This window comes from Podarcis cretensis (assembly GCF_951804945.1).
Source record: "Podarcis cretensis genome assembly, chromosome: 1".
In the NCBI taxonomy this organism is placed as follows: domain Eukaryota; kingdom Metazoa; phylum Chordata; class Lepidosauria; order Squamata; family Lacertidae; genus Podarcis; species Podarcis cretensis.
The window spans coordinates 48925822-48938757 of NC_137170.1; the positions used below are offsets into that span (position 1 = coordinate 48925822).

Sequence of the window (12936 nt, forward strand, 5' to 3'; positions counted from 1 at the left end):
CTTAAACAGCTCAGGACCTCAAGGATTGCCTCTCCTCATATGAACCATCCCAGACCCTGTGATCATCATCTTGAGACCATTCTTTGTTTGCCTCTTCCATGAGAGGTCTGGAGGGTGGCAACATGAGAATGGGTCTTTTCTGCAGTGGCTTGCTGCTTGTGGAATGCTCTCCCTAGGGAGGCTTGCCTCGCACCTTCATGACTGATCTTTAAGTGCTAGGCAAAGACGTTCCTCTTCTTCCAGGCCTCTGGCTAATTCAACAATTTATGTCCTCTTAAACTGTGTGTGGGAGGGTATTGTTGTTTTTGTTATTGTGGCATGTATTTTTATGTTTTTATATTGTAAAGTGCCCTGTGATCCTTGGATAAAGGTTGGTACAGAAATGAAATACAGTCGTACCTTGGTTTTCGAACAGCTTAGTTCTCGAACGTTTTGGCTCCCGAATGATCAAAACCTGGAAGTGAGTGCTCTGGTTTTCAAACGTTCTTTTGGAAGCCAAACATCCAATGGAGCTTCTGCAGCTTCCGATAGGCTGCAGGAGCTTCCTGCAGCCAATCAGAAGCTGCACTTTGGTTTTCTAATGTTTTGGAAGTTGAACGGACTTGCAGAACAGATTCCGTTCGACTTCCAAGGTATGACGGTAATAAATAAGTATTTTAAAAAGCAATGTCTTAGCAGTACTAAAGGCTAAGCATGTAATCAATCTTTATTCATTACACTCTATTTGTTTATCAGTGGACTGATTACATTTACATCCCACCTTTCCTCCAAGGGGCTCAGCATAGTTCTTCTCCCCATTTATCCTCACAGCAACCCTGTGAGGTAAATTAGGCTAAGATTGAGTGACTGGCCCCAGGCCACACAGTGAGTTTCATGGCAAGTAGGGAAACAACTGCAATGTAAGAGTTTTCCCCATGACCTAATCTCCAAAAACATGTTCCCAAAAATCTTAAGAACACATGTACATAGGAGCAAAATGTTAAAAGTGAAGGAGAGCCGCTGAATATATACAAGGGCGTAAAAACATGTTTACATGCCTCAGCCTAAGTTTGTGAATCCAAATTTCTCCCCAAGAGATTCTACATAGACAATGCAAAATGCATCACTGTTTGGTATCTAAAATGTAATGCATCTTTCAAATCTTCAGGAGAGTTTATATTGAAGTTAACCGCTGATAAAGACTAATCAAAACGGAGGTGTAGGAAAGGTCAATCCAGTTTAAAGCCAGGAAATTCCACATGGGTGTTTATAATAGTAATTTAGCATGGGACAAGCTCCTTTACATGAGACTGCATTCTTTTTGTGTACTCCTGATGCTGTGCTCATGTTAACTTCAGGTCCCTTCCTGAGGCTGTCATGTCTTCTGTGTCCATGTTCAAAGTGCACTTTGTGCTGTGATAAATGTGTCCATCTGCCGGTTTGAAATGAATAAAGTTTGCAGTGATGCTCCATTTGAGAAACTCTCCACCTCGTGCTGAATCCTAAATCTGCCTGCACGTTTCTTTTTCATGCCTAGACCCTTGGAACTACTGCCAGGTCTTTTAGTGGCAGCTAAAGCTGGTGTAACATTGAGCTATCACTGGAGGTGTGAATTTACAGCTGCAGAGGCGCCTTCCCGTGGTTGTTGCAGTCCCAGAAGTAATCCTGTGCTGAAGCGTTAATGCAAATGCAGCCTAAGATGGAACCCAATTAAAATGCTGAAACACATTTTCAGAAGTGGAGTTTTATTCCAGCATCCTGACACGTTCTGGTACATGCTTTGGTTAGGGAAAGGGGGAAAACAAACCTGCGTCCACATAAATTACTTTTGGCAAAGTGCATTTTAATGAAAGGAGAGGAGAAAACAAAGCCTTCCAAAAGGATTTCTGGACAGCGTTTTTGGCTCCTGTTAAATAAATCCTGCTAATTCCCCATTCTGCACATCCAATTACACTGGATAAGATTTCATTAAATCTTTTAAAAATCCCCATTCCACCTTTTCCTGGTAATGAAATCACTTGTCATTGTTTCATTCTGACTGCATATTTCACAAGCTGAAGGCTACACTCAGCCCCTCTACTTAAAACACTGTAAGGCTTTCTTGGGGGGGGGGAGGTCTTTGTCATGGAAGGTGGCTTCTCTAGACAAGCATCCCCTGCTGGACCAGAAACCCCAGTCCCAAATCAGATGCTGGATTCCTCCCTGTAACCAGCATTCAGACTTCTGTCTGTGGTCCCCAACACACAGAATAATGGACACAGCACCTAACAGGTGGTTAGGGATGCCAACCTGCCGAGTATCTTAACACAGCCACTCCTTTCCCCCACTCCGGACAGGGCTTGGATTTAGACCTTCAGAGAAGACGCACAGCACTATCTTAGCTGACTATGCCTGCCACCTGCTGCTCAGCCAGAGGACTGCAAACCCAGGTGTGTTTCTCAATCAGGGTCTTTAAAGGAATGTCACAGGAAGTAGTAGTATATTATGTTGATTTTGTAACGGTAGAGGAAGGCCATTTTGGAAACACCTTGATTTTATTTGAATTTGAAAAGCAGTGTTTGAATCCTGGGGCGTGGATTGTGCTGGGGACTTTTAGCACCACCTAGCAATTTAAATGGCTTGATATTAAGACACGTAATCTTCACTTAAGCAGTGATGTGAACATACAAGTCTTTGCAACTGTCAGGCTACAACTTAGGAAAAGGGGAAATCCTTGCTTTTTGTTAGCAGACGCATGGAAGTTAAAAACAGAGTAATTTCTCCTTTTATGGCGGAAAAACTCATACTGAAAGCAAGCCATAATACTGACAGGTCTTACTGTCACCCCTTGTATTCCTCCTGCTCTGATGTTAGCTCCAGCAGTGTGAGGCTTGGTTTTGATTTCCCTGCTGAATGAGCCATACTTCTTGAGTGCCTCTAATGTGATCCGAAAATCTCTCATTACCTCTGAAAGCTTCCCAAATCTTATTGTTGTGATCCCTTAGAGTTGCCTGCTTAATGGCTGCAACGGACAATCATGGAGTCCCCCAAAGTTACAGTGAAGGTGACTTCACTTAGCTGTTTGCTTCCCAGCTCGATCTAACAGAAAACAGCAGCATCAGATATAGACAGCAGCAAATGGCCCTTTCCAAGTGCTTACTTCCTCAACAGGGCCATCTCGGCAGCTGCCCCTCTTCAGAAGTCTCCTCTACCTCCAGATATAAGGACCCACACACAATCACACACCTATACTCTTTCTACATGCAGGTTTAATAGACAGAAACTGATACGGCACAGATCTCTCATGATTCTACCACCTTAGGGCCAATTCAGACATGCATGATTAATTATCAACATCATGCAGAGAATTTAACGTCTGAAGTGTTCATATTTTAAGTCTCTGAGTGCTCATTACACAGTTCCAGCAACAAGTGGAATGTATGATGCCATGGTTGAAAAGATTTCAACTTGGTGCCATATACAGAAACTGCATGAAATTGTGATCAATTTAGCTTTCATATTAATGTATTTGTGTGGTGTTACATATATAGCCAAGGGATCCTGGTTTAAAACAAACAATTCTTAACTCATGGTTCAAAGCTGGCCTCTTGAGCAATTAACCATTGCTTTAAACCAGAATCCCTGGTTTGTTTATAACGCTAATTTGAGATTTTTCAAAAGCGAACTAAACTTGGCAGAAGCCCAGTCAGGTGGGAAGGGGGGGGGGGAGCATGAGAGCCGATGCTTCATTCCAGACTCATAGATATTCATCCTTCCGCTAAATCATGGTTTAATGTTACCAGACCTCTTTAATGTGAACCAGACCTCTTTAATGTGAAGATCTCTGGTATAAGGTGACCACATGAAGGACTCTTTAGGAGATTGCAGGGCCTATATTAATGTCAGCATGCAGGCAGCACCTCAGTTCTCTGAGATGACACAGACTTGACAGGCAAACAGTGGTACTGCTGTGCCAAGGAACAATTCACTAACATGAGTCTTGCAACAGTCATGCAGGCCATGACTTTCTCTCCTGCTGTTCCCATTCAAAGTATAATTCAAACCAGGTGGAAGAGGCCATGGTCCCTCTCTTGTTAGCATTCTCCTAAAGGGAACCATGTTTGTACAAAAGGGTCTGCTCTCAAAACTGGTTTAGATCCTGGGAACATACACACACCAGAATTCATGTTGAGTTGCATGTCAACACTGAGCTCATGCAACCTATGCAGTGATGCGGGTCAGTTGCACAGTGCCATGCAGCTCATCTGAGACTGGATATTTTGCATGTTAACTCAACAATAAGTCCCACTGGGTGGTATTCAACTACCATGTCCCATCAGCTCAAGGATTTCCATTTGCGCAATGGGGTCCCCCCCCACATTTCCAGCGTCCTTCCCAAATGTTCTCCAGAGGGCTGTGGAATTGATTTAGGGGACACACCGGGGGAGAAGAGGGGCAGGACATTCCGTTGCTCAAGCAGAAGTCCTAGAACTAAGAGAACATTCAAGTAACACCACTCTGGCTGTGATCCAATGAGTTCAATGGGCTTATTCCCAAACAGATATCGACAGGAGCAGAGTCTTAGTTGGGTGCACTGCAGTCACACGCTTTCAGCCAGTAGCAAAGGGGCAAAGTGCTAGTCTCTAAGTCTGCTGGGGAAAGTGACAGGATCAGGAGGAAGTCAGCAAATGGTCCGAGTTCATGTTTTACACTCCAGGGAGGAAAAAAGTAAATAAACACAACCCAGCAAAGTTGGCCTTACCTCGTGCATGGATGCAAAAGTCTGGCTTTGGTCTCGGGAACAGGCTGTGAAGCAACTCCTTAGGTCTTAAGAAGGAAATCCAGTTCTGTTTGATTTGTTAACATGGGCCAGGCACACGAGCACAGCTTGACCATTTGGGCATCTGTTCTTCAGCACAAGCTGTGCTTACAAGAATATGGTAAATAATATAATGGGTTGCTTTCTGCAGGTAACTGTATATCTCTCATGCATGTTAGTGAAGGCAGAAGGGAATGATTTTTGTTCTCTTCTGAGTCCTTCAAGCCCTTTCGCTTAGCACAGAAAGCACCAACACTTTTAACACAGGCTGTCAGGGTAATGTCATTGAATGTTTCTGGATGAGACTTAATGGATGGTTCCCTAGCAGCTGCTGCCTCACATTTATCAGTCTCAAGAGTGACCTCCAATAACCTATCCACTATAGCTTAGGCATTCATTTTCTGAACATTGTTTTCCTAGTGGCGGAAGAAAAGAGGTAAAGACAGTACTAAACAACAAAAAGCATCACTTATGCCGCATCCTCCGTAGGGGAAAAGGGGACCTTTTGCCCATGTGCTTTTCAGACAGCGTTTGCGCTTCAGGACTCATTTTAAAAAATAAAAATAAAATAAAAAATACCAACAGACCATTTAGCCAGTTGGGGTTTTAAGTTTCTTACTGCATCGTACCATCAACCCTATCAGAAATAGCAAACAAGAAGCCGTACAGAGAATCTCTGCGATGAATTATATTAACACACACCAGTGAGGAACCAAACACAGAAACAAAACAAAAAACAACAATAAAGACCCTAGCTGCTGCTTCTTTCATCCCCACCCCCCACAATTAGGCATCTCCCAATAACTTAGCCACAACAATTCTTGCTAGTTTTCTCATACAGCATTTTTGTACAACACACATGCAAAATGAGAAGTGATGTCAGGTCAAAATGCCAGTGAAGCCAAACAAATCCACCAGGAGTTCATATTAAGCGTTGTCACACACATCCATTGCAACAACTCCATGGGGCCAGAGAACACAAGTTTCTCTGGAGAGAAAGGAATGGAGGAGAGGAGAAGAGTTGTCAGTCAGTCTTAGTCACACCTAAGTCTGGGCTACTGGGCTGCACCCTTCCCGAGCCGTGAGCTGCTGTGGAGCTTCTTATGGAGTTACTCACAGAGGGGAAACGGCTAGCAGATGGGCTATTTCCAGGGATCTTTCCATATATCTCGGAGTGCTTCGTTAATGGATCCAAAAACACTGACATTTCAACTGAAATAGTTATCGGCTGAGGCTCACAATCAAAATACTTAGGGTTTAAAGATAATCAAACTTCATCCCCCACCCTAACCCCTTCCATTCCCAAGAGTCTCATGCAAAAGCATCAGAGAAGTTGCCCGGCAACCATCATGTGGCTTGAAGCAGCTGCCATTGTTGGCCCAGTATGTCTGACTGGCAGATGTTGGTCACTAGTCTGCTGGACTGGCTTTCTAAGCAAAGGCCACTGACGAAGTGCTGGATGAAGTTGCCTTTCATCTTCCATTTCTGTGAGAGGAAAGAAGGGAAGGAAGACAAAGAACAACATCAAGCGATTAAACCTGACCCCTTCTTTACTTAGTTTCTTGCTTGTTATGTTTAAAGCACACAGCTGTGTCTGTGACGCTACACACTCAAGAAGTGCTAAATAAATCATATTTGTTCACGGTGTTATTTAGTGTCACCATTTTGAATTTCTGGCATGTGCATGACAGTTTCAGAGCTTTCGTCTTCTAATTCAGTAGCACATCTCAGTGAGAAAGGTATCCAGCGTCTCTAATGATTACAATAGTCACAGCACTATGCCATGCACACTCACCACAGAGCAAGTCCCACAGAAATCTTATTTCTGAGTAAACATGCATAGAATTGCATCTGTCAGTATGAGGCTTGGGGCATCAAGGATGACCTGATTAAGGGGGTGGAACAAATGGTGAAGGCATCAGAAATTTGGATCATTGGAATTCTGACTGGGAGTGGGGATGAATGGCAACCAATCCTCTAGCTTTTGGAATCACATATATTTTGTACAATCAGTGGCATTGGGCTGCTTCCCCCCCACTCCTCCCGGCAGATTCTCTTTTCTCTTTTTTCTCTTGTGAATTGCCTCTAGCAAAATTTCCATGTCTTGACTCGGGGCTACTTCTTACGAGGCAATTTATTTTTAGGCACTGCTACCCAAGTTCTAAAATACCGAAGTGTTGCTTGGATTAGTTAGGATAAGCACACGAGTATACCGGTAAATCAAACCCCCCACACTTTCAAATGTTTTTGAGTGGACCCAACGGTTTCCTAGTCATCACCGACACACATTTATTCACATGGACACTTCACGACTGAGATAATGTGCAAGCATTTTGTACCTGGATATGTGTTATCTGAGTGCAAAGCCTCTTATAAGAAGATGCAGCCCTGAACAGGTAAGTGCACCTATTATCTCTTGGTTCAGCAGTCAGGCAGTCAGGCGCAATGTGTGCTCAAACTCTAAGTTTCTTTTAAGCTAAGGACAGTCTGGCTTATTAATATAAAAATCAGTAATTTCTGTGACCAAGTGTCGTTTTCTGCCCTCCCCTACAGCTATGGCTCAGCTCACTTACCCAAGCCATTCTACGCTTATTTGCTTTGTAAGTGACATTTTGTAGTGTGTACACGTTTCTGGTCTTGTGGCGTATGGTGGTGCAAACCATTGATCTATTAAGGGCTAGTGGGTGGACAGTTGATTCTGCCAGACAGCAGGGAATTGGCCATGGCTTGCTTCCAACTGCATGATTCCATTTTTTAGTACAGGGCAAAGACGGGCAATCTGTGGTCCTCCGGATATTGTTGACGTCCAACTCCTATCACCCTTGATCATTGGCCATGAGAGCTGGAGTCCAGCAACATCCTTGTTATAGGTTCTTATAGCACATGAAATTAGACCCTCTTGCCTGCCCCAAACATAGCCGCTTGGTGTTTTAACTAGTCCTGTGTGCTTAGAAGCCATCTGGTATGGCAAAATGAAATGCTCAATAAAGTAACAACATAGTATAGCTGTGAGAACTCCCTAATGCCAATTCTGTGGCACATTAGAGGAGACTGCTCAGCAGTTGAATGGGCTGAACCTTCCCAATTTTCCCCTTTTGCTTCTTCAGCCAGGTATGACAGAGGGCCAGGGTGCTCTTAGCAACTTGACCACTCAGGGATATTAAATTGCTATTTGTCTCAGCTGCTTGATTGATGAGGGCAAAAAGGGACAGGCTCCAACCCCATGGCACATCCAGGTAGGAAATGCTGAGAGCTAGCAGCTCCACCCAGGCTGCTTGGCCCCTTAAAATTCACGCTAGCACACAGTATGCACTCATAATGGGCAATTCTTCTCAGGCTGACAAGCTGAACAGTTTTAGACAACCAAGACATATGCCGTAGGTTGTAGGGCAACCAGCAAATGTCCAGATGTTAAAATCTATAAACACTTGAAGTAAAGGCTTCATTAGCCATTATCATTAGTTCATTTTCTTGGAAGTACCACCTGCTACACCTGAGTTCCTTTGGCAAGATCATTATTTGTCTTGAATCGATTGTGCCGTCTTCAAAGCACTCTGCCTGCCGCCACGTTACAGAATCATTTAACAATTTAACATTGGCATCCTATACATTGATATTTAACCCACTTTCATGATCGGACTCCTTCAGTTCTGTTGGTGGACTGACCATATCTCCCATACAAGCAGAACTGCCCAGTCAAGCAACAGTGTGCAGGAAGGTGGTGAAGAATGAGAGAGAGAATTAAAACTCTCCACAAAATCCAAGATGGGGCCCCCTTTCTAGCAAATCTATTTGATCTCTGTAGCCACTTTTTATAAGGTAAGGTTGTGTAAGTACCAGGTGTTCTCTTTGTGATGATTTGAAGGACACCCAGTATCTGCTCTGCAAACACTTTGGAATCTGTAAAAGAATAGGGTTACCACGCTGAACGTTAGGCAGCTACAGTTCTTCCAGGAAGGGAGGTACCATTCTGAGGACCAAAAGTGGCATGTGTGATTTGGAGAACAATGGGCTTGGTGAGGTGGAGAGCTTCAAACGTGTCCACTTTAGCACTATTTCCCTGTTGTGGTTTTTTCCCCCCTTTTGCCATCACGTCCAAAATTGGTGTAGTCTTGGGAGGGATTCCCAAAAAGATTTGCTGGGGGTGGTGACTAGCCCTTGCCTGGAGGCAGTGAGTATAGACCTCTGATCTAGAGGCAGTGGGAGAGGATGAAATGTTTTCTATAAGCTTAGCCTGGTAGGCCAGCTGTAGACTTTCCTGGAGAAGGCAGTCACTTAGTAACTCTTAAAAGAGCTCAGAAATTTCAGCCAGTTCAGAATGCCACTGTCTGACTAATAACAGGTGCTGACTGGGCAGGGTATATTAATCTGATATCATTTCGCTGGAATTGGTTGCCTATTTGTTCCCAACCTCAATTCAAAGTGCTGGCTCTTATTTTTAAAGCTGCAAGTCAGGAGTGGGGAACTTCTGGCCCTCCAGCTGTTGCTAAACTACAGCTCCCATCAGCCTCGGCAAGCCTGGCCAATGGCCAGGGATGATGGGAGGTTGCAGTTCAGCAACATCTGGAGGGTGGAAGTTTCCTCACGAGGGTCCCCATAACTGCTTTTAGTTTTTAGGACTACAGTGCCTGGAGAGCCACCTTTCCCTGTGTGTCAGCCCCCTCCCTATCTCAGATCAACAGATCTAATGCATAGTCTTTTGACAAGATTGTGGTGGGTTAGACTTAATCATCCTGGTACTCTTTACTGTCTGTAAGGGGACCAGCTGTGATTTGTCAAGCTCTTCCACTGTACAGAGATTGCTGTCAATGGTAATTAGGCAGGGACGTTTCCCTTCCTTTGGCCCCCAGCAGCATCCTGGCCCCTTTGATAGACCCATGTTTCATACTGTTTTTCTGGACTAGAGGCCCACTGATCTGTAAACCTCTTTAAGTAGGATTGATATCCCTCACTCATTCCTTAGCAGCTGCAACAGGGCACCCAGCAAGCATTTTCTCCCACTAATGAACGACACCAAACGAAAGAAACTCCTCCATTAATTGCATGACTTGAAAGCGCAGATGGATGGCGGCTAACAGATTGAGGTTGAATCCTGACAAGACAGAAGTACTGTTTCTGGGGGACAGGAGGTGGGCAGGTGTGGAGGATTCCCTGGTCCTGAATGGGGTAACTGTGCCCCTGAAGGACCAGGTGCGCAGCCTGGGAGTCATTTTGGACTCACAGCTGTCCATGGAGGCACAGGTCAAATCTGTGTCCAGGGCAGCTGTTTACCAGCTCCATCTGGTACGTAGGCTGAGACCCTATCTGCCTGCGGACTGTCTCGTCAGAGTGGTGCATGCTCTGGTTATCTCCCGCTTGGACTACTGCAATGCACTCTACGTGGGGCTACCTTTGAAGGTGACTCGGAAACTACAACTAATCCAGAATGCGGCAGCTAGACTGGTGACTGGGAGCGGCTGCCGAGACCATATAACACCGGTCTTGAAAGACCTACATTGGCTTCCAGTATGTTTCCGAGCACAATTCAAAGTGTTGGTGCTGTCCTTTAAAGCCCTAAACGGCCTCGGTCCAGTATACCTGAAGGAGCGTCTCCACCCCCATCATTCTGCCCGGACGCTGAGGTCCAGCGCCGAGGGCCTTCTGGCGGTTCCTTCATTGCGAGAAGCAAAGCTACAGGGAACCAGGCAGAGGGCCTTCTCGGTAGTGGCGCCCACCCTGTGGAACGCCCTTCCAGCAGATGTCAAAGCGATAAACAACTACCTGACATTCAGAAGACATCTTAAGGCAGCCCTGTTCAGGGAAGTTTTTAACGTGTGATTTTACTGTATTTTTGGTTTTTATGGAAGCCGCCCAGAGTGGCTGGGAAGGCCCAGCCAGATGGGCAGGATATAAATAATAAATTATTATTATTATTATTATTATTGTATCAACAGAATCTTTTTCAGTCTGATGGCTTGAGTACACAAAAGAGTTATTAAAAATAACCCAGCCATGGGCCAGCAGAGTGGAGATGAGATCTTCCATAGCAAAAAGAAAGAAAGAAGAAAGCATTCAAGTTTGAACTTGGCTAATATTGTAGGTCTGAATCATGCATGCAAACTGGGTGGCCATTTGCAAGCCTGCGGGCCCAGATCTACATCAACATTTCTCAAACACTGGGCCTTGCTGAAATGGTGTCTCCTCAATGCGAGTACCAGCAATTCCCCACATACTGAGTAAAGGTGGTTGGGAGAAAGGGATGTTTAGGAGCAGGGAGGGAAAATAGGCCCTCCCTCCTCTGAAGGGAAAGGGTCAGAGGCTGAATGAAAGAAAATTAGAAAAAGGTAAAACGTTGACCAGAATTTTCCTTCTCCTAGATCGGCTACCTTGCCAGGTGGACACGGCCCATCTGCCCCTCACTTCTCTCTATACTAGCATGTGCAGAAACCGCTTTAAAAACAAGTGTTCTGGAATCAAAGATTGTGTAATACATGGACTACAAATGCTAATCTCTCTCATTCCCACTTTGAAACCCCTTCACTTCAAGCTATGCACTAAATAAAACCAAAAGAATTTGAGCTGTGGGAAGCTAATGCCTACTAAAAAAACCAAGTACTATTCTGCTGCAGGGGTCACATTCAGAAAGGAATGTTTTCTCAGATTATTATAAAGTAGATGCTGATCCAAGCACCTGAAAAATCTCTCTCTGTGTGTGTGTGTGTGTCTGCAATGGCAATCTGTCTGTTCCTGTAGCGTTCCATTTCCCCCTCTCTGGAAGCAAGCAACTGAAGAAACCGCATGATAAACTTCCATCACTTTCCGCTAGCAACTAATGTTTCACACCCAATTTGTCCATAACAAAATAAGATTTTCAGAATATTTGGGAGTAGGTGTCACTCTCTTCTTCTTCTTCTTCTTCTTCGAGTACCCAGATACAGTACTCATCTAACATAGAATCATTACTCCTCAACATGGCAATTAAGTCATTCCAATGCAACTAATATAGCAGGTTAATATTAATAACACTTCAGAAATACAGCAAAAATATTTTTAATGGAAGAACAATTCTCCATTGTCCCAATTCTTACATAAAAAGAAAATGTAAGAAGTTTGGACTTTTTAAGAATCATCATATTTGCATTGTGACAAACATAAACCAAATAGAAAAGCTGACCAAAAATAGGACTGTTTGACTAGTCAATAGATTTATTATAAGATTTCTTACTCAACATAAAAATACAATATTAAAACAATTTATGCTAAGAATAAGGTGGATTCTAACATGTATCTATTTCAGGTGCCAAAGACTAGGGTGAAGAGATGTTCCTTCAGCACATGTCAGAAGATATACAAGGAACTCTGCCTCTTGCCATCAGGCAGGAAATTTATTTCCAACCCCCTGCAATGCAGGAATCTCAGCTGAAGCACCCATGACAGACAAAATAAATAAATGAATGAAGGTGCCAGACACATGTCTGCAAGGAGGGGAGTCCACAGTTTAGTGGCTGCAGGAGAGAATGCCCTCTCCCTTTGATTGAAAGATTGATATATAACTACATGTGCGATTCTAAGCTCTCTCTGGTGCTACTCTACTTTTGGTGCTATAATGCTGCTGTCCCCGCTCAGTGCTATTGACATATTATCTGGTCCCCACAAAAGGGATTCTGCTTCACTTGTTTATTCATCTGCCACAGTTGCTGATAAAAGGGGGGAATGTGTGTTAAAAATTGCAAAGGGTATTTTTTGTACATCAGTGCTAGAATGAGAATGTCTTTTTTTAGTATCTATGTAAAAAGGGGGATGCTGGTACTCATATGTTGATAAAAGTGTCATGGGTGCTAGCACAAAATGTCTGCCACAGGCAGCAGAAAAAACAGTGCTAGTAGTCCCTACCAGTGAGTGCTGTCAGAAAAAAAGCTGTTGTGTGTGTGGTGTAGTGGTTAAGAGCGGTAGTCTCGTAATCTGGTGAACTGGGTTCACATCTCCGCTCCTCCACGTACAGCTGCTGGGTGACCTTGGACTAGTCACACTTCTCTGAAGTCTCTCAGCCTCACTCACCCCACAGAGTGTTTGTTGTGGGGGAGGAAGGGAAAGGAGAATGTTAGCTGCTTTGAGACTCCTTAGGGTAGTGATAAAGCGGGATATCAAATCCAAACTCTTCTTCTTCTTTAAAAAACGTG

The 12936-nt window shown here is 44.1% G+C and overlaps 1 protein-coding gene across 1 annotated transcript in view; it reads right to left on the reverse strand.

The window, feature by feature from the left end:
* Nucleotides 1-2082: 2082 nt before the first annotated feature.
* Nucleotides 2083-12936, reverse strand: part of GALNT16 (polypeptide N-acetylgalactosaminyltransferase 16) — a 144847-nt gene continuing 133993 nt past the window's right edge. Inside the window, exon 15 of the mRNA XM_079990186.1 lies at nucleotides 2083-6262. Within this exon, the coding sequence (XP_079846312.1) occupies nucleotides 6125-6262 (138 nt within the window). The 3' untranslated portion in view covers nucleotides 2083-6124. The remainder of the gene's footprint in view (nucleotides 6263-12936) is intronic.